Source organism: Trachymyrmex cornetzi, unplaced genomic scaffold (genome assembly GCF_001594075.2).
Source record: "Trachymyrmex cornetzi isolate Tcor2-1 unplaced genomic scaffold, Tcor1.1 scaffold47, whole genome shotgun sequence".
NCBI lineage: Eukaryota > Metazoa > Arthropoda > Insecta > Hymenoptera > Formicidae > Trachymyrmex > Trachymyrmex cornetzi.
Genome location: NW_017299509.1, coordinates 744,196 through 766,162, shown reverse-complemented (window position 1 = coordinate 766,162; position 21,967 = coordinate 744,196). Strand labels below are relative to the sequence as shown.

The 21,967-nt window shown below is 34.1% G+C and overlaps 4 protein-coding genes across 6 annotated transcripts; 2 read left to right on the top strand and 2 right to left on the bottom strand.

Moving 5' to 3' along the window:
- The first annotated feature begins 2,238 nt into the window (after positions 1-2,238).
- On the top strand, positions 2,239-6,214 carry LOC108764992 (transmembrane channel-like protein 7). Its single transcript, XM_018513442.1, has 4 exons — positions 2,239-2,639; positions 2,772-3,164; positions 3,367-3,608; positions 3,723-6,214. Exons 2-4 carry the CDS (start codon positions 2,987-2,989, stop codon positions 5,583-5,585), a joined length of 2,283 nt encoding a protein of 760 aa, XP_018368944.1. The 5' UTR covers positions 2,239-2,639; positions 2,772-2,986; the 3' UTR covers positions 5,586-6,214.
- A 1,554-nt stretch (positions 6,215-7,768) lies between these two features.
- On the bottom strand, positions 7,769-8,653 carry LOC108765044 (ribonuclease H2 subunit C). Its single transcript, XM_018513536.1, has 3 exons — positions 8,414-8,653; positions 7,934-8,166; positions 7,769-7,848 (listed from the first exon to the last, which is right to left on the bottom strand). Exons 1-3 carry the CDS (start codon positions 8,559-8,561, stop codon positions 7,828-7,830), a joined length of 402 nt encoding a protein of 133 aa, XP_018369038.1. The 5' UTR covers positions 8,562-8,653; the 3' UTR covers positions 7,769-7,827.
- Positions 8,654-9,479: 826 nt separating this feature from the next.
- On the bottom strand, positions 9,480-12,080 carry LOC108765115 (protein FAM98B). Its single transcript, XM_018513678.1, has 5 exons — positions 11,733-12,080; positions 11,209-11,575; positions 10,811-11,101; positions 10,419-10,717; positions 9,480-10,170 (listed from the first exon to the last, which is right to left on the bottom strand). Exons 1-5 carry the CDS (start codon positions 11,768-11,770, stop codon positions 9,600-9,602), a joined length of 1,566 nt encoding a protein of 521 aa, XP_018369180.1. The 5' UTR covers positions 11,771-12,080; the 3' UTR covers positions 9,480-9,599.
- A 1-nt stretch (position 12,081) lies between these two features.
- LOC108765114 (leucine-rich repeats and immunoglobulin-like domains protein 3) lies at positions 12,082-21,001 on the top strand. Of its 3 annotated transcripts, XM_018513675.1 has the most exons (15): positions 12,082-12,197; positions 12,499-12,980; positions 15,515-15,586; positions 15,666-15,809; positions 15,936-16,073; positions 16,146-16,286; positions 16,420-16,707; positions 16,847-16,990; positions 17,065-17,303; positions 17,404-17,550; positions 17,676-17,990; positions 18,106-18,408; positions 18,509-18,784; positions 19,071-19,361; positions 19,510-19,628. In XM_018513675.1, exons 2-15 carry the CDS (start codon positions 12,742-12,744, stop codon positions 19,626-19,628), a joined length of 2,856 nt encoding a protein of 951 aa, XP_018369177.1. In that variant the 5' UTR covers positions 12,082-12,197; positions 12,499-12,741. The 3 variants fall into 3 exon arrangements, with proteins under 3 accessions (XP_018369177.1, XP_018369179.1, XP_018369178.1); XM_018513677.1 differs by having other exon boundaries at positions 12,083-12,980; positions 18,106-18,387; XM_018513676.1 differs by lacking the exon at positions 12,082-12,197 and having other exon boundaries at positions 12,742-12,980; positions 19,510-21,001.
- Positions 21,002-21,967: the final 966 nt, after the last annotated feature.

The following is a 21,967-nucleotide window of genomic DNA, read 5'->3' as shown; positions in this document are numbered from 1 at the left end:
TCGTATTATACGAAACTATCGTTATGTTAAAAAAGGAAAAATTGGACGAAAAAAATCTTTAAATGTCGCAAATTTAGTAATATTTGTGTAAATCTCGTTTCTGGTCTGTCAGATTTTTACCAACATTTTGTTTGTTTATTCATCTTATCTGAGCGAAATATGTGTTACGAAATTTATGAATAAGGAATCTCAAGTGTGCAAACTAGTCTAATTACATAATAAGTCGATAACACTGAAAGGTACTGTAGAACTGATCGATAAGCCGGAGATGTACTGTTCGCTATCGTCTACGCAAGTGTCTGCTTTTCGCACGGAATATAATTGCAGTCATGCTATAAGAAGAGAAAGCAAATCAAACGGCGATGTATGCGCTATATAGATTATAGATATATAAATATATATTTTTTAAATCGGCACTGGTTATCATCCGGTGAAAATAATTGTTTCGTCGTTGCCCTATCAGGACGACGGTTTACAGATACATATTTTTATTCATGGTAGAGCTACCGTTTTCTAGCACAATATACGTATATGCTTCTCAAAGAGTATATTTTCGAATTATGTATTGTTATGACGAATAGATTAAACGTACATCCATGAAGTAAAAAAATCTTTTATTACTGCTCTTTCATTGTACAGCAAAATCCCAAGGTAAGAAGAACTAGCAAAAAAGATACTATTTAGAATTTTAAGAATTATTTTAAAGCTTCAAGAATTGCGATTCTGAGAATTCGACATTTTCAATCGCAAAATTCAAGCGTGCTGAAAATTGATAATCATATAATATGAATTAAGATATTCAAGAAATAAATATTACAATCACAAAATATGCTATGCATCAAAAAGATCTTAATTATAAAAGATAATTTTGAGAATTTTTAAAAAAATCTTAAAACCGTCTATGATAAGATTTTAAAAATATTTTTAAATTTTCGCTCTCTTTCTTTTATCTGAGACGTGTCTGTATTTTAAATTAAACCTGTATAGTGTCTCTATGTGCACAAAGCGTGCATATAGAATCCAGTTGACCATTTTAGTCACTTTTTTTGAAAATAAAAGGGATTTGAAAATAAAAGGGAAGAAATATGCAAAAATGCAACAACAATTTTGTTTCATTGATTGCTGTAGTTTCACCTTAGTATCATTATTATTAATTATTTTATAAATTATATTTTATTTAATAGTAATTAATGATATAATTTCATATAGGACGAGATAAAAATGACAAAATTAGAGAAGGAGAAACAGAGCACGAGGGACGTATGTCGAACTAGATCAAAGACTATAAAGGAACTCGAGAAGCAAATAAAAGAATACGAAAAATCGTTAAATTCCAAAAATTCATGATTTGCGAGAACATTCCGTCGTATTGCCATGTATTTTGACATTGATTACTATATCAGGATTACCACAGACTTGAAAAACCGGGAAAATCGAGAAAAGTCAGGGGAAAATGTAAAAAAGTCTGGAATTTTGTGTGTGAAATTTGCTCACAATTTCCTTAAACTGCTCCTATTCCAGATAATTGTTATAATTTTTTAATATTATATCTGACGTTTATAGTGAAATACATTCAAAACTCGCGCACTTTAAACGATTTTAATAAAATAATTAAAATTGACATTTTATTCAGTATTTTTATTTGATCGCCCTTTTTCGTAACTGTATTTTTTTCCAACACTATTTACTTTTTTATGTTTTATTTTTTAATTTGGTACAGCAGTTTTTTTTTCAATACGCATCATTTAGTTTTACAAATACAAATATACAAATGCTTCTTTTCGAAAAGCACGCACTCTTAGCGCTTTCTTTATCTTTTTTTTTTAAAAAAGTAAGTTTTTTATACTATTAAAGTTACTATGACTTTCTTTTTGGGTTTTTTAATAAATATCACAACGATGGTCATCTGTATAGTAATAAATTAACATTAGCAGAATTTAACTTGGCGCCAGTTGTTGATATCAAATCTTTTATATAAATGATACATATCACTAGGGTTACGTAAATCTATGAAGTAGATTTAAAAAATATATGTATACATGGCTGCGTTTATAGGCGTCATATAATATCAACTCTAAAATTCTAGACATAGTATAGAACAGAACCAAAACATCGTGGACATAGCCATCAGAAATATTCGTGGACATGGCTAGTTGATGTCCTTTCACGTTCATATTTTGTGCATAGAGGCGCTAATGGACGAAGACCACCTAAAATGCGGACAGCGGGTATGTCTACTCTCGTGATTTTTCTCTCTCTGTGCTCGCGACGACTTCGTCATTATAACCGTCTGCTTCGCTGGTGGTTTGACGTATGAGACAAACAGCAGGATGCCAACGTGCGGGCTCGCATCGATGAGCCCTCGCGACCTATTCTCATCCGTCGCAATTTTGATAGAACCGAAGCGTCGGACGCGGTGCCGTCGGCCACGTTGATCAGGAGCTGCTTCGCGAGGCCCCGACGGCGTGTGACATTTACATACATATATTTCGCGACGTCGAGAAACGCGGTGTGATACCAGCTGGGTCACGGCCAGAGATAAATTGTTATTCGGATTTCTATCAGTCAGTATCGATCGGCGGAAATTCCATACCCACGATTGCAAGAAATATCTTGTCTGACCTGATCATTTTGAATGTGTATGTATATGTACGTATTATATACATACAGATACATATATATATATATATATGTCTCTATTACTTTATGATTTGTCTTATAGTATCTTTGGGGGAACAATTCATCCATCAATAATTAATTTTGTTCCACAGTTATCGCGCTATAATTATCATCTGATGAACAATATGCTGTTTTCAAACAGTATATGAAGGCTTAATGAGAGACTTTGGATCAAAGAGCTGATGAATTAATTATTAAAGTTATGCGTCAAACCATACGAATTGTTTGCGTGAATTAGATTAGCATCGTGATTTTTGCATGTGACTGATCTCTTGGAATAAGATTAGATAAAAATTATATCCTAACAATGTCGGGTGGAGAGAGAAAGAAAAGAGGATGTGATCGAGGGCATGGATGGGAGGAGGCTGGTGCCGAATTCTATCAAGAAAGTTATCCAGCAGCCATGGAGGCGGATCTGCAACAGGCGCTGCAAAGAGATCCCTCGCACATAGCAACTTTACTTCCTAGCAAGAAATCTCGTGTTGGTAGGTTTATTTTGCTTTGAAAAACGTGTCGCAAGTTCCTTTGTGTTTTAGTATTTATAGTCCATTCTTATTTCTATAAATAGTATCTTAAAATTTTAATATGACTTTTATGATTGGTTGATGACATCTTAAGACTATACTTAAAACTGTCTAAAATATAAGAACCAAATAAATACCTCCTTTACACCTGTGTTTGATACAGCCACATCAAAACGAATTCGTAATGACACGAAGACCACGTTGAGGAGGCGTACAAGCACTAGATCTCGTGGTACCACGACTTCAAGACGTATGTCAACTAATATACATGACGCAGCTGTGTCAATGCTGCCAGATTTATCAGAAAACTTATCCAATGAGGAGCGCACTTGGGAGGAGATTATGCAGATCAAGGCCATGCCTGTTTGCATGTCTCAGAAAATACAACTAAAGAACCAATTACAGGTACTTTGGAAAATGTACATCTTAATGATAAATTGAAATATAACTCATAACAATAATTATTCATATTTTATCATATTTTTAGTTATTATTAATTAAATTGTTCGTATTTTTCAGAGTGCTACAAAGTTAAGACTTCAGGGCTTTGAGCAGCTAAAATGGCAGCGCAGGAAAGCTTGGCAGCAATTCCGCATCAGAATGAAAGAAGCTTATTCCAAGATGGAGCTGTGGAATGACAGTCTCAAGAAGATAGGTGGAAATTTCGGGATGGGCATAGTAGCGTATTTTTTATTTATCAAGTGGCTCATGTATCTGAATCTGCTTTTATTTGCCATTATATACTTGCTAATAGTACTGCCAGTGATAGTGCTGGAGGTACCGGAGAACGAAACATGCTCGCCCAATAACGCCACCAGCGTAGCCTGTTGCTCCGAGTTGTATAGAAATAAGACCGATGAAAATAGCAGTGTACCTAAGATCTTTTCTCTTCTATTCTACGGTTCATATACGCATAAGATCTATGAGAGTGTAGGTACCAATTTCTATTACAACTCACCACTGTCGTACATCTGCGCTATCCTTACTGTCTTTATTATTAGCCTGGTTGCGATCGTACGATCGGCCGCCGAAAGTTTCAGGGAGAGAATCGTGGAAGGTGAAGGCCAGTTTTATCGGTACTGCAATTTGATATTCGGCGGCTGGGATTACTGCATTAACAATGAAAGATCTGCTTCCATAAAGCACAAGGCATTGTACAATGAGATGAAAGCGCTTCTGGAGTCGGAAAGGCTGGAGGAGGAGCGACGAAATCGCACACCGGAAGAAGAAACGAAACTATTCTTCACGCGTCTGTTTGTTAATCTAATAATTCTCACGGTATTGGGCGGCTGCGGCTTGTTCGTTTATTACATAATCGACTTTTCATTCACTCAGATGTCGGATTTGGCAAAGGATCACGAAATATTGAATTTGTTCTTCGAATTTCTTCCATATATATGTATCGTCGTACTTAACGTAGCGGTGCCATTTCTCTTTCGCTATTTGGTCGCTCTGGAGCATTATAAACCATCGTACGTCGTTGAAGTGACGCTGTATAGAACCATGTTCTTTAGATTCGCTTCCCTCACAGTTCTGTTAACGTCGCTGCATGCGCTTGTCGGGGACAAAATTCCGGGCGACGAATGCTCCAATAAAAAAACCGAACAGCCACTATGCTGGGAAACGTTTGTGGGACAGCAATTCATCAAGCTTTATAGCACTGACATTTTCATTCAATTCTTCATGACGTTCTTCATCAATTTTCCACGGTCGCTGATTGCACGTCATACTGAGAACAAGGTTTTGCGCTTCGTCGGCGAGCAGGAATTTGACTTGCCCAAGCACGTACTGGATATCTTCTATTCGCAAACGGTCTGCTGGCTCGGCTGCTTCTTTGCTCCGTTACTACCCATGGTCGCCGTCATCGGAACATTCTTGCTGTTTTACATCAAGAAATTTACTTGTCTAGTGAACAGTACACCATCGAATAAAATTTACCGTGCCAGTAGGTCAAATTGCCTGTTCATGTTCAATCTGTTGATCTCCTTTATCCTGGCGATGATACCAGTTGGCTATTCCATCGCGAAGATCATGCCATCGAAATCGTGCGGGCCGTTCCGAGAATCAAAGACCGTCTGGTCATTCTTGAGCACGACATTTGAGCAGTTCCCTAACTGGCTGCAGTCAATTCTATCCTTTTTAGGTACGGCTGCCTTCGGCATACCGGCGTTTGTCATTCTCTGTTTGCTTCTCTATTACTATTACGTGATGTGGTTGGCAAACAAGCACATGGTGACAGTATTGAAAAACCAATTGGTATTGGAAGGTCATGATAAACAATTCTTATTGAACAGACTCAGCGCTTTCATCAAGCAACAACAGGATCAGAACAAGTTTCACCAGGAACAGGTTAATGAGTTAGGCACGTTTCAACATGTATAAATAGTATGGAATTTGATTTCTTTATTCTTATGAATGTACAAATTTAGTAAAAACATTTTTAGTATAATCACGCAGACCGATCGGTTCGAATGCGTTGTTTTATTTGAGATTTTTATAGGTTTTACTTTTTATAGGTTTTACTTATAAAACGTAAGACTGTCGACTTTGTCTTCATATTATTCACGAGTGGCACTTATATAACAGTTTTTTGATATTCTACCGAATTGGGATAAAAGTTATACAGACAACAATGAGCGCGGACAATACCAAAAAGATTAATACGTAATTTACTTACATACTGCCTATTGCAATGTCTTGCATTTTATATAAACTGATGTTTTTCAAGATTTGTATTACAGTCGCAATCACTGCCACAAACGTTAGTTTTCGTTAGTCTTTAGATCAATTTCGAGAACTTTCAAACGGACATATCTCATAATTTAGGAAATTCAATCTTATTTGTATGAAAATGCACATCTGAAATCAGGGTACAAAAGAAAAAAAGAGAGAAAAAATGGTATTCTACAAGTATTGTGCAATAGTAAGAAAAATCGTGAATTATTTAAATATTTATTAATTCTGTATAATTTCACGATATCCATAAATCGTAAACAAGTATAGAACCTCACACACGTAATATTAAAAAGAAAATCTACTTTAAAATATAATCTTCTTCGGAAATAATATATTGCAGCTATATAATATATTATAGCTAATGTGATCATATATATGTCTAGCTTAAAGACATTAATATCCGTTTTCACTAACATAGATGAACTTTAATCTTGGTTCAACTTACTCTTCATCTTTTCCTCATTTTTAGAACTAGAAAAAGATAAAGAGTAAGTTGAACCAAGATTAAAATTAATCTACATTGGTGGAAATAGACAAAACCGGGCAGATCGAATTTGCCTATATTTGCCATTTGGGCGGGAACCTTCCTAGTTCGCCTAAGGCTTCACTTTCCTGGCCTTACAGATTTTAAGATCGAACAGGCAGGTACTCACCCGTCTGATTTATATATATATGTAAGAAGTATTATATAAAGTGTATGTTTTTTTAGCTAAATATATGAAAAATGACAAGACTAACGTCCCTCTATAGGACAACGTACTTCCTCAACTTTACGAGTAAACATTAGAGAGCTTTTGCATGAATGAAACAAAGTGACATGCAGCGTACCTATTTTCTAGCGTAGTTCCTTAGAAATCTGTAATGTTACTGTAAATAGGTCCTCTAGAACCTATGAAAAGTTATTTTACTAGTGATGTCTATAGTAAAGCGTCGAGGAAAGTCAGAAATATTTTATTATATTTATTATTTCGTTATCGAGGCTTTAATAATTTAGGATATAGGAAACGAACGAACGTGTAAGAATTTTTATAATTCCATATATATACATCTAGAATTTTTTGTTTAATTGTGGAAGTCTCTTACCTCAGTATAGATAACGCCAAAGATAATTCAAATTGAGACTGTAATAAATTATTTATTTCGTATATCTATTAACGTGAGATTGTAAACGAATGTAAGATACTTTCAATCATTATCACTAACTCTACATAACACACAAGATGAAAATGTTTTTCATTTTATCGTATGTTTAAATATCGATTACGTAAGCATCGTGCACACAATACACGCTATCGCAAATCGATCAGATTCTTTGGCCTAAATAATTCAATGCACATATTGCGTACTGAAAAATGTATTTTGTAAATCTCACATTTGTATAACTAAGATAGCATGTATGGATGCTCAGATACATCCTTAACTTATTATAGATGTCATAAGCTATTTTGACGACACTATATAAATGCATTTAATATAAAATTAAATATGAAGCCATATAAAATATATATATATATATAATCTTCCATAAAACAGATTTACACACTTAAGAAAAGGTAGCAGAATGCATTTATATAATTGTATTATTACATTAAACGAAACAATGAAGTCCACAAATATCTAAATAGGAAATTCTTCGAATGTCATTGCTAATTAGGCTATAACAATACTACCACTATCTGTCACTATTTCTTTACACATCTTAATCATAGAATATATGCAGGTCATTATTTGTGGCATAACCACTCAAGTATGATGCCGTAAAAATAAATCTGTTATACAAAACGTGCTTTTATTATTTTGTTTTCCTATCAAAGTATAAAAATGTAACATCCGACAAGAACATATATTTATTTTATATCTTATTAAAATAATCTGCTTCTGGTACCATCTATGTTTCTGGTGAGTGTAACTAAAAATTATTAGAAAAATTTATTAGAACAATACATTGGTAACAACTAACATGTTATAACTTACAAATGTAAAAAAAAACTAACCACTTTAGCTATGTCGACCCAATCTAATGCTGCCACAAAAGCATCATTCTTAGATGGTATTTTATCATAATTCCAATACATTAACTGTGAAAAAGTTCCTGTGCAATACAAATTCCTGTCCTTATTTTCTATTTCTGTCTTTTTATTCTCCATAAACATCATGCCTCTGAATCCAGCAGGTACAGTTATTTTTTTCCCTTGAAGCGGGTAGCCACGAAAGGAACAATCATAATCTTTAAATAATCAAAAGATAAATTAATATCATAAACCTTAAATTCTCTTTTGATTCTCGTTTGTTACTTCAATTATTACATTCATTTAACGTGTCATGTAAATTATGAAAGTTCAACACAGAATGACACATAAAAAAAATGTAATAAAATTTTACGTCTAGTTCTATAGATTTATTTGTTTTTAACATTGTACAATTATATGTATGCGATACTGAGGAAATTCTCTTTTCAACTTTCATTCACTCACATTCTTCATCTAGCTTACGAATGTAAGGCTTGAAAAAGGAGGAAACATTCGCAGCTTCGTCTCCTTGAATTTTACATGGCATAAAATGTAACTCGGACTCGTCTCGATCAACTAAATCTTTTTCATTAATGTGCAATCGTGTGACCATGTTAATTTAATACTATGCGAAGTAATAATTGTTCAACTCCGAAAAGTTTTGATGAACCTTTATTCTGTATGTATACAAACTAACCAATAATATTACGCTATATTATCATAAGCCTGTTCTTTTTAGCAGAACTTTTTGCACAGTTCATCTTTCTTCCTTTTCTCTCCACGTTGGAGAGAAAGAGAAAAGGTAAACCGTGCAAGAATTTTAGGTTAAAGAACAGACCCTATGACTTGGCGCCATCGTGAAAGAATCATCTCTTCAAACGGTATTTTTAAAGTTACCAGATTTTGAAGGTAAGATTTCAAAAATTACTGGGACGAATGTAACTATGTTTTCAAGTATGAGGATACAAAATTACTTTTCATTAAATTTATGTAATTTGTTTAAGAAATAAAGAAATATTAAAAGGAATATTAAAAAGGATATTATTATGTATAATTCATGTACAGAAATATTTTTCGTATATTGGAAATTTTGTATGTATTATGCTTGCAAGTACATACACATCTAATATTATTTATTTCATACATTTTGATACATATGATGTGCGATTCAATACAAAATTCAAATGATTTAATTTACAGTCTTCATACTTCGCGTTATAAATTAATTTCAATCCGCTACTTTTGATAAACAAACAACTATAGTATGTATTTACATAGTTACTGTACTTTCGATCTAGGAAACAGTAATTATATTTACATATGTCTAAATCGAATGGTGAAATTAAAAACTGTCAATACAAAAGTAGCGTTCTATATAAAGAGAAAGAAATAAATAATATAATAATTCTATCTTAATGTGCAATATTATAATTTTGAGTTAGCTAGCTGAAATTTAAAAATAACATGATTCAACAACATTATTATAAATATTCTGAACTCAAACATTATTTTGAGACCAAATTTATGTGCGTGAGTATAATATAAGCGTAAGTGATGAACATAATTACTATAATTATTTTAATATCATAACTTTATCTTTTCGTGAGAAACTTCTGCTATCGTTATTAAAAATATAAGCAAAGTGACATCTTCAGTATTTATCTCTGCCCCTACTGTAGCCGCCACGTTGATAACTATTCGAACCAGAATTATTGGCACCTTGATTCCATCCACCTTGAACTCTGCCTCCTCCCCTTCCTCCTCCGCTTTCCCTTCTATCCTGATAGTAGTTCCCACCGCCTCGATTGTCACCTCCATACGAGTCTCTCTGACCGGAATATTGCGGCTGTTGATAATTCTGATTCTGACCGTAACTTTGATTGTAGCTCGTGCCGGAATCTCCACGATAAGATCCACCTCCACCACCGCTACCACCGCCTCTCTGATATCCTCCTCCATCTCTATGATCCGGATAACATTCTCTATGTCCATGTCCAGAATATTGAGATTGCTGCTGATAATTCAAGTTCTGGCCAAAGTTACTACTAGCGTCTTTATGATCTCGATAGCCGCCACCACCACCACCACCACCGCCACCTCCTTCGCCTCCACCTCTACCGCCTCCACCACCTCTACCACCTCCGCGTCCTCTATCTCCACCTCCGCGTCCTCTGTCTCCACCACCGCCACCGCGTCCACCCCCACTTCCTCCTCTTCCGCCCCTGAAAAAAAAAAAAAGAAATATATACATATATGCACATATACTATCATTTCATTACCTCTCTTGATTATAATTCCAGTCCTTTTATTCTCTAATTTTTTTGGAGCTAAACCTCACTCTAAGAAGTGAAAATTGAGCCAATCTTGAAAAAAATGGCTCAATTTTGAATCTTTAAGAATGAGAGATTTTACTCTTCAGAGTGAGATACACTCTAAAAATTTTAGAAAATATATTATTTTATTAACTTACTGGAATGACGGTGGTCCTTGAACTCTATCCTTCTGCCATGGTGGCATCTCTGGTGGAGGTGGCTCTTGTTCGTATGGTCTACCACCTCTGTCCGGAACTGCTCCAATAATAACGCTGTTGATTTTACTTCGTGTGTTCTTGCGAACACTCGCGTTACTTGTTTTCTCAATTATTGCTAGATCGTCTCTAGCTGCTAGTAAATCGGCCAGTGTCACTTTTGGTTCATTTTTCAGAGTCTTTCTTCTCTCATCGTATCTATTGTTTACTTCAGTCTCCTGTGACTTTATTCTATCAGACCACTATAAGTAAAATTGCATAATTTTTAATGAAGTGATCATCAAATATATTGGTCTGTGTGCATAAACAAGTATTTTTAAAGCATTTGTTTTTACCAAAAATGATTGAACTGTAACGTCAAGACGTTTGAGCAACATCTCACGTCGAACTATATATTCCTTGTGCATTTCTTCTTGTAGCTGACCTAGTTTCTCCCACTGTTTAGCAGACAGCTCGACATCTATAAGTGGTTTATCTAGATGATTAGGTGGTACAGTCTTTAGAATTTCTGATAATTTAGTTTCTAGCCGTGAAAACATTAAGTCAGGCGAAATATTGTCTGGTGGCTTTTGAAACTTCAGTACAACTAGCATATTTTTCAAAGTTCTAGCAGTATCACTTTCATCCTGTACAAAACATAAAGTATATCATTAAATCAATATATTTTATTAAAATCTTTTGCAATGTCAATATAAAAAAACACAATTAAAATATTACATTTAAAACTACTTACAATGGTGACTTCTATTTGCTTTTCTTCTTTAGGACATTTCACCTCCAATAATTTACAAGCCATAAGCTCTGTTGTTAAAAATTCTATTAGAATAGCTCTTTCAGATTCATTAGCTAGTCTTTGATTCATATGTCCAGTCATCAGTTTCTCATTTATACATCCTATTTCTTTAAGAAAGAAGCTTAACTCTAAGAGAAAGGAACTAGCGTCGTCCGAGCTTGTTGTAGCATGAACGGTTTCATCTACATCTATAAATGTCGCCAGTTGCTCGGCAAACCAGCTTACGAGACTAGTATAATCCGGTGATTTTGCGCCAAGTTTTAATGCGTTCGACAACTTATTGGCATCAAGCATTGGCCCAGTGTATCTGTAACATCATTGAAAACTCATTCTTTTGGTAAAAAAATATAAAAGGTGCGACTACATTATAGTAATAAAAATGATTTAACCTAAATATTAGTATATAAGTCTTCAATTCTTTTCAACTCCAGATAAATCCTTCGTGAAGTAATCCAACTACTCACCCAACATCTTGGAGCATCTGCAACAGCTTATCCTCCATTTCAACCGTCTTTCGGGGAAGATTTCGGATATTACGGAGTAAGATATGCAATAAGCATATACCATGTACGTATTATCTGGCAATTAATGCAGAGACAAGCTACGCTTGAAACGTTTCGCTGCCTTGAACTTCTCCAGTTCCTCGACGTCGATATATTCAATGCACAGAACCGGGTACCGGTTATGGCACTGACATAGATTAAATTGCACAATAAGAAGAAACCGAAGAAACAGCTCGAAGACCAATACAACCTGTTTTCAACGCTACATTTCCTTAGGCTCCGATCATAGAATGGAGTAAAGCTAGTGGAGCACAAGACAAGTGTCAAGTATATTTCGTTGACTTTGAAGAATTTATATTTCCGCAGTGCGAAATCCGAATTGCAATTCTCGAAAATTAAAGGAATTCTTGAAACATTTTCAATAATGTCTCAACTATAATATATTCTCCTTATATTTTGTCGATTTTCGAGATCCTATATTTTGTCGATTTTCACGGTTCCGAAATCTCGGGGAATCAACTTACCCGTTTTCCGTAAGAACAGTAAATTGATTGGCTACACCGTGTATTTTTTTTACGTGACAAGTATCCTCGTTTTACGTGTGGAAGCCGTAAAGATCGCGTCGGCCACCATTTCAGGAGATTCACGAGATGGCGCGGCGTTAGCGCGTGCAATTGGAGTCGTTTCTGGTCGTTCCGTACTCCGTAGGCGTCATCATGGTGCGTAGGTCACAACGTTTCTGAGGGTGAAGCCGAGGAGTTTGTTTTGAATTGACAACGACGCGGATACATCAGCTCCTCGGTGGTGTTATGGTAACTCGCTCGGTCGCTGAGCTCGCCGAATTCGTCCTACGATGCCACGGCGATGATGCGGCGCGGCAGCGGTGAGCATTGTCGCACAACCGTCTAGAGTCGGACTCTGGATACACGGTGGTGTGCGTGCGTGTACGTGTGCGTGTGTATTGTGCGCGATGTCGTGGTGTTCGGAGAAGCACCATCGCCTCGCGCGACGACTCGAGCAGAAATGGAACGTCGTGTTCCTGCTGGTCGCATGTTGGCTCGCGCTGAGCGTATCGTCGATTTACGCCAAGCCGAACGACAATACGGACCGCTGCCCAGTCGAGTGCTCTTGCCTCGGCAACCTGGTAGCCTGTAATGAGCTGCAGCTGATTCAGGCGCCCAGCGGACTGCCACCGTGGACTGAGATCCTGTGAGTAAACGCTGTGACCTGCCGGTGGCAGGATGGTGTTGATAGAATAGCGACTTTGGCTTTGTATATGACAAACGGCGTCTAGATTTCTCCTGCGATGTCAGTCAGGTTTTACAGGGGATGAATCTTGTACGCGGAGTACCTTCCATTCATCGTTTTCAGGATGAAGATGTATAATGCTTTGTTATACATGTTGAAAGAATTAGAGGACCTTACTGATTATAAGATCTGACTTGTGTTATATGAGTTAACACAAGATAAGATAGAAGAATTATAACAAAAATAAAATAATCACTGATACACGTACTTTACGATGGCTATCAGTGATTTTTATAATTTATTTTTGTGCTTTTAAGATAGTTGAAGGATTGGGAAATAATATTTAATGATAAATATTATAATATAAAATGATAATTTAATGTTTAAAGAAATCTGTTTGTTGTCTTACCTGTAATTTGTTAAATAACAATATACATATACTAATGAAAAATTAATTTAATTATTGAATTATTGAAACAATATTAAAAAGGAAACTAAAGTATGAATGTAATTTTTATTTTAAAATAATTTTTAAAACATTTTTATTTTAACAATTTCTAATAAAGTTGTAATTTCATGACAAAATATGATAATTTATATAGAGATGTCGGTTAACAATACATGTGTTTGTGTCTCAAATAAAAGTTCACAAGCAATGGCTATTATGCAGCAATTTATTATTTATTGGATGATAACTGTTATTATACTATATTGTTTGGGAGTCAAATCGAGAGGGAGTAATATTGGTTGTTATGGCTGCATGTGGGTTGCTTGTCCCTTTACTAAATGGTCAGATTGATGAAACTGGCTCTATAGAAATACATGGCCAGGTTTCTATAGCCATATAGGGTGCTATGTGTGATGGTGACTGACTGTTAAGTCCTTCAATGCTCCGAATCAAGGATAGTAAGATCTAAGGAAAGAAGAATTCATATCTAAGAATTCATGTCTATGCTTTTTAAGGTATTAAGATATATAATTATATAACTACAACATTTCTGCTTTCTCTGAAAGGTGCAGTGTCTAATGAGAAGAAAGGTCTTAAGCAGAATATATTCTTTGTACAGAAATAATTATGAAATAATTTTTATATATCTATATTTATGTTGCACATAATTTATCAGTATCATTATATAATGTTGAAATAGCCTGCAATTAAGTTTATCAAACTATACATTAATGTTCGTAAATATTATTATATAATATCTTATAAGAAATCTAGAGACCTATTATTTCATATCATTTTAAGATAATATACAGGGTGTTCGTTAAAATTGAAACGAAATTTATACTGGGTGTTAATGAGATTAAGTAGATTAAAAAAGTTCATACGAATTTAAATTCGAAAATCCTTCATTAAAGAATCATTAATTTGCAAATATTTATAAACAGAATTATTTTTATAATTTGTTAGACAAAATTAAGACACAAAAATTTAAACAGTAAGATGTCAGAAGTAAGTATATCAACATCTTGATTTTGCTGTTACTTATGTTATTATCTTACATCTCTTGTGACTGGCCGATTTGCCTACTCAGCTTACTGTTTATGTTTTACTACTTTACATTTTTTGTGTGCCATAGTCTGACTCAGAAATAAATGACTTTCAGTTATTGATTATATATCTTGATTCGTATAAACGGATTTTATAAATTATTACGATAGTTGCAAGAGTTCGAAACTTTTTCCTTTTAAAAGAATGAACTCAATGTCGAACTGAATATCATATACTCAAAGTTAGTTCTCTATTTGTGTCAGTTTCTCATAAAGATACTGTTTAGAGACAGTTGAAAGTCAAGATATATAATCAATAACTGAGCGTCATTTTTTTCTGAGTTAACAGCTCCGTCTACGGATTATTAGAATTCTGCTTGTGAATTTTTAAACGTTTACAATTCAATAAAGAATTTTTAGACATAAACTTATATGAACTTCTTTCACCTATTGGACTCCATGTTAACACTTATTATATAAATTTTTTTATACATCTTTGTACTTTAAGTATATACATATGCATGCGTATATGTATATACAGGGTGTCCCGACCTCTTTTGCCAATCACTTTTGTGTAGATAGAGCGGATTAAACTGAGTCGAAAAGTCCTCTACCATTTTGAAATTTTCGCAATAGTTGACAAGATATTAATTACTAAACATCGCTGAATATTGTGTGGTTTTCAATAATTTTTTACTCAAATACTATCAACTTTACAGAAAAACAGCAAGAGATAAAAATTGTTTAGTTTCTTCTCATAAAGTTCTGAGAATTTTTTCAGAATTTTTTAATACCATATTTTCTCATGTTAGTAAAAATAATTGTCAATAAGAAAATGCAGTACTAAAAAGTTGATAAAAAATTCTGAAAAAATTATCAGTGACTTTTCGACTCAGTTTAATCCGCTCTATCTACACAAAAGTGATTGGCAAAAAAAGTCGGGACACCTTGTATATATATATACATATATATTTATTTATATTATGTTTCTTATTTTTCAGAGAATTAAAGGGTAATAATATTCCTAATTTGGAATTTGATTCATTGCTTCATTTAACGGAACTCAAAAAATTGTAAGCATTATAACATCCGTTTCTCAACATTTAATATTTAAAGACAAAAATGTTTATATACATATTTGTCTAATTTCAGAGATGTAAGTGCTAACTTCCTCGGAGATAATTTTACTATTGCCTTGTCAGATGTAACACAATTACGGGAACTCAGAGTGAATAAAAATCGCTTAACACAAGTGCCAGACCTTGTATTTGTTAAGAATATTACTCATCTTACACTGTAAGTACTCGGCATGTATAAATTGGAAAAGATTTTTTAATATAATTTCATAAGCAGTTATTATTAAATCGTTAATAGAACTTATGTAGTGGACCAATAATTATCAATATTGTAATTTTTTTATAGAGCCCACAACTTAATTAATAGTATAAATGGGACAGCGTTATTTAATCTACAACAGCTTCAATATCTGGATCTCAGTGGGAATAAAATAAGTGTCCTTCAAAGGGGTTCTTTTCTCGCTCCTAATCGACTTACGCATTTGTATGTATTTTAATCTTACAAATTTATTACATTATATGTTAATTCCATGTCTAATATTTTTTCAATTTGAAGGAATTTAAATGCAAATCACATCAGAATTATCGAAAATGGAAGTTTGGATAATCTTACTTCATTGGAGGAACTTCGCTTGAACAAGAACAATTTGACACAGCTGAAAGATATTTTCATAAATCTAGGAAAATTGCGAATATTGTAAGAATTTCTATATTTTTAAAATCTCTTTATAATATTTATATATTATATATCTTTATGATATTTATACATATGAAATATAGTAAGTAAACAGTATCTTCAATTATCTGTAATGTCTGTGATAATATTACAGGGAAGTGAATAGAAATAATCTACAACAAATACATGGATTAAGCCTGAAAAGTTTATTGAGCCTGAAGGAATTATATCTAAAAAGAAACAAAATTAATAAGTTGGATGATGGAGCTTTCTGGCCGCTTAAAGATTTAGAATTACTACATCTCGACTTTAATACATTGACTACTATAAAGAAGGGAGGCTTGTTCGGATTAGAGAATTTGAAAAAATTAACTTTATCACACAATCAAATCTCAATGATTGAACCTCAAGCATGGGAAATGAGCCAAAAGATAGTAGAGCTGTTAGTAATGTTTTCATAATTGCATGAAATAAATTATTGTCTCTTTGTTGCAAATACTACAATTAAATGATGTGATACGAATGATTATAAATATTTACTCTTTTCTTTCATTAACTTTTGGATACTCATCTATTTCCAGAGACTTGTCACATAATGAATTGACTTCTATAGAACGAGGTTCGTTCGAATCTCTCACAAAGCTTGAGAAACTTAAGCTGGATCATAATCAAATCGCATACGTGTCGGATGGAGCATTTAATTATACGACAAACCTTCGTATTCTGTATGTTATTAACATTTGTATGTTTTAATGTTTGCTATGTATTACTATGTTATAAACGCTACTTTGTTTTAAAGGGAACTCAATTCGAATCAGATATCATACATGGTAGAAGATATCAACGGCGCATTCTCTCCGCTCGGACAATTGGTGAAACTACGCTTATCACACAATAAAATAAAATCCATAAATCAAAATGCTTTTACTGGTCTGAATCACGTTGATGAGCTTGATTTACTCGGAAACAATATTACATCAATTCAAGAAAATGCGTTCCTTTCAATGTCTAGTCTGAGCAAACTTAAGATGAATACCGGTAAGTTCAAATCTTACATTATATATCAAATATATAAGAGTATAATTGTGATTTATTTTTGCTACTTTTTGTATAAATTATCTTCTTTATTTACACATAGGAGCCTTGGTTTGCGACTGTGGACTTCAATGGCTAAGCATGTGGTTGCGAGAACATCCATATAGTGAAGCTCAGCTGCACTGTGATTATCCGCATTGGTTACAGGGCATGTCATTAACTCAATTACATTATGCAAATTTTACTTGTGGTCAGTATCATTATAAATAATTTTATACATTTGAATAAAATTGTGAATAATTTATATTTTGCACATTATTTGTGTATAATTTTACATCTTTAATTAAATTTTCTTTTTGTTATGTTTATTTATAGATAAATATCCAAAGCCGCGGATTATTGAAGAACCTGCGAGTCAAATGAGCATCAAAGGAGACGATGTGAAACTAATTTGTCGTGCAACTAGTACCGCTGATACACCGCTCCATTTCACTTGGAAACATGACAATGTGGAGTTAAGTGACGTGAATTTACAAACCCAGCTCAGTTCCTCCGAGAGCGGAGTAACCGAGGCAACGTCCACTTTATATCTTACTAATATTACCCATGCTAAAGCGGGAAAATATCAGTGCATGGTGTCGAACACGTATGGAACTACATACTCTGCCAAAGCCAAACTAAGCGTGTTGGGTAAATTAAATATATTCACTGCCTTTAACTATGCTACTGAAATATATACATTTTATTAATTAACGACTCATTTTGTTAGATAAAAATTTTAATCTTTACACATTTTTCTTCGTAGTTTTCCCATCGTTCTCCAAAATTCCGCGTGATATACGAGTAATTGCTGGAAGCACCGCTCGTCTGGAGTGCTCTGCCGAGGGACAACCATCCCCGCAAATAGCTTGGCAGAAGGACGGTGGGAACGATTTCCCAGCTGCGAGGGAAAGACGAATGCATATGATGCCAACAGACGACGTACTATTCATAATAAACGTGAAAATGGCCGATAGTGGAGTTTATTCGTGCACTGCGCAAAATCTGGCTGGTGTTATTGTTGCAAACGCTACTCTTACAATATTAAGTAATGATACTATTTTAAAAAGTAATGCTATTTTTTTTTTAACTAGTCGAAAGCACTTTTCGAAAATATAAAAATTATTTTTATATGTATAATACTTATAAGAGTTTTTTTTTTTTTTTAGAAACACCGTCCTTCGTAAAACCGATGGAGAATAAAGAAGTAATGGTAGGTAGCTCGATCGTGCTCGAATGCATGGCCAGCGGTTCGCCACGTCCGAAGTTATTGTGGCGCAAGAACGGTAGTTCGCTGCAAACAACGGAACGACATTTCTTCACTGCGGAAAATCAACTTTTGATCATCGTTAGTACAATCGCCAGTGACGAGGGTACCTACGAGTGCGAGATGAGTAATTCATTGGGTAGTGTCGTCGGCGAATCGCATCTCACAGTCAAGCCAGGTAATTTTAATTATTAATATTACGATAGAAGGATTTTATAACGCTAAGTTTCTCCTTATTTAAACATTTTATGACTTTTCTTTAAATTAATAAATAATTAAAGAACTCTTGAAAATGTCAAATAATAAAATAATAAGAGCAAGTAGAAACAAACCCCACTGTAGTTGATGCGCACTTAATAAATACAATAAGCTATCTTATTATAAAAAAAAAATTACACACGCACACACGAAAACATCTCACGTAAGTTCCAATGATGACAAAAGATTATTTATTTGATATGTAGCCCCGGTTTCCACGCTGAACGAATCCGAGATACTAGGCATAATAATAATAACCGTGGTTATTTGCGCCGTCATTACTTCTGTGGTCTGGGTGCTCGTGATTTACAAAACCAGACGGCAATTGAATTCCACGCAGGACGTCGTCACACAACCAACGACGACTGTTATACTAACCAGCGTACCAGAAGTGCAAACGCAGCTGTACCTGGACACGAGCTCACAGCACAGTAAAGATAGTGGGACCGGAGACAGCACTAATCCCAGCAACGATCAACTACAATTATGCTTGCCCGGTAAATAATTCTTACATTGTTAAAGATTGTAAAAATATTAGTATTTTCATCATAAAATCGTAGTTTGTTACAACGTGGTTTTATGTTTAACATTAATGTATTTCATGATTGATTATCGCAAATAACGTTATGTTCTTATTTTTATCAGAAGAGGTCGTGATAAGCTCTGCCAATAACGATGAAGAAATGGGAACTATAAACGATCCTCTCTTGCGTTACACGAATCACGAGCGACATGCGAGTGAAAACGTCGATAGCGCGGTCTGAAACGAAGACGCAAGTTGAGCAAGCAGAGTTAATGTTTGTAGCGTTTCTGCAGTGAGTATTCGTGAACGCGGCTAATCTTTAAATCAGGATAATTCTGCAAGTCGTGTACATTAACGAGCCATAGTATTATGAGGAGCAAGGACTTATCAGTCCCACTGTCAAAAAAGTGACCTATAGTGGACGTTGATCCGCCCGACAGTCCAATGCACAACAGAGTATTCATTACTATTGCATAAGGATCAGCGAGTCACGGCATAAGTACAACATAAGAAACGATAGCGAAACACTTACATCGTCATCGTATTTATTATTGACGCGACTCTCGTTCAATCGACGTAGAAACATCGAGCGATATAAAATGTAAATAGTTAGATTAAGGCCCTATTATAAAACTAGTATTACAGCGCGCATCGCTCATTTGGCGTCTCCTGGAAATGCAACGCTTGTACAGGTCTATCTTGCAGACAATTTTTCGGACATACAGTATTCAAGCGAAAACGAAAATCTGTTATAGATTTCTTTTTTTTTTTTTTACTAAAATGATGTATGAATATTATCTAGTTTAAAATTTGTGAAATGTCAAGTTAATGTTCCGCTGTTAAAGTTCCGCTTAATTGACTTGCGAAATGTGACGCTTGTTGAACGTACCAGGAAATTGCTTAACAAATTATGGCGTTAAACACATTTAAACGCATTCTCTGTAGCATGTATTCAGTAAACATTTACTCGATTGCACAAGTGTTGCACCTTTCCTGAACATAGCCATTGCGACGCGCGCGAGGACATTGCTATATAAACTATAAAAGCCACTATATTAGACCAGCCTTTTGTGATAGATATTTATTCTAGAGTTATTGCGTAGGCGGCTATTTATGAACGAGAAGAAAATATAAGAACAGAAATATTTCATTCTGGAAAAACGCAATTGTTAACGTGGGTGGATGTATATTTATGCACCAAAGTGTTGAATTTAGATACTTTGTTTTCTCTCTTACTTCGCAGTCGTGCGCGACACCAAACCGCTATATTCTGGATTAATTTAATTCGTTTACTGATCAAAATATTGCTCACTACTAATAGATACATTGTGTTCCAGATATGTAGGATCTTTAGCTTTTGTAGGCATTTTCGTTAGTATTAATATCGACTAAGTTGAAACGCATACGACATGAGACTTTACGGATAATCTTCCACGTACTGTTACGTATAGTTTATAGTTGTTTTCAGGGTTTGAGTAGTGTTTGTGTTGGGGATCTCGAGGTTCTTCATTATTACATATTAGTAATTATGAAAGATGTAAAAATTTATTTTTGTTTTCCTCTGTGATTTCTATAGTTGCATATTGAAATCTATATGATTGTGAGATATTTGGACCGAAGTTTCTATTATGTAACAATGTAAAAACATTTTTTTGTTGATTGCAGTATCTCATTTTATTTCATACTCAGTTTAAAATATTTGAATATATTGATATTACGTCGTTATGGAATAAAATTGTGTACTATTAATAATATTAATAGCTTTCTCGTAGTATACTTGTGACAGTTTTTACTTATGAATATTTTGATTCATTCGATATGTACATTTTATATGTATAAGTAAAAGAACTTTTGAAGATGCTCTTAAGAAGAAAGAAACAGTAGGAGAAAAAGAGAGAGCGAGAATATTGTTTAATAAAAAGATTCAAACGCGCAAGTGATTATTATGAAAGTAAAAATTTCAACGAATGCCTTTACTGCATCAAATGGATATAATATTATTGGGAGAAAACTTTCGTAATATATATAATCTATATATTTTTCTATCACTTATATTGCAAAAAAAGAATTTAAAAAATCATATGAAATTCGCACAAGACGAAGAGCCAGTACTACTTTTACTACTTAATTAACCGTAAACTCGCGTGATTCCTTCCATGAATTATTACTCTTTATTTACGCAAGTGTCTTATATGCGCAGAGTATAATGTGCTCATTACAAGTAAAATTCAAGTATTGTATAAATTAAAAATAGTCTGTAATATTCCAATTATTTGTGTAACTCGTAATGTATATGTTTAAACGATATGTGAAAGCAGTTTTCGAATAGGACGGGGAGGAAAAAGAGGATACATGTATGTTTCATTAATGTAGTCTATGTAGAGTTTTTTTCTCCTTACGAGTATTAAATTATATAGTCAACAGCGAGAAAGAGAGAGAGAGAGATGCTCTATTGCGACATGATTTTTAGGCTTGCGCCCGTGTGATACACCAAATAAGGCATCTGTTTCTCATTCAGTATTTTCCTTGTTATATAGTATTGTGTACAAATACAAATAATCATCTACAATATATCTCGTA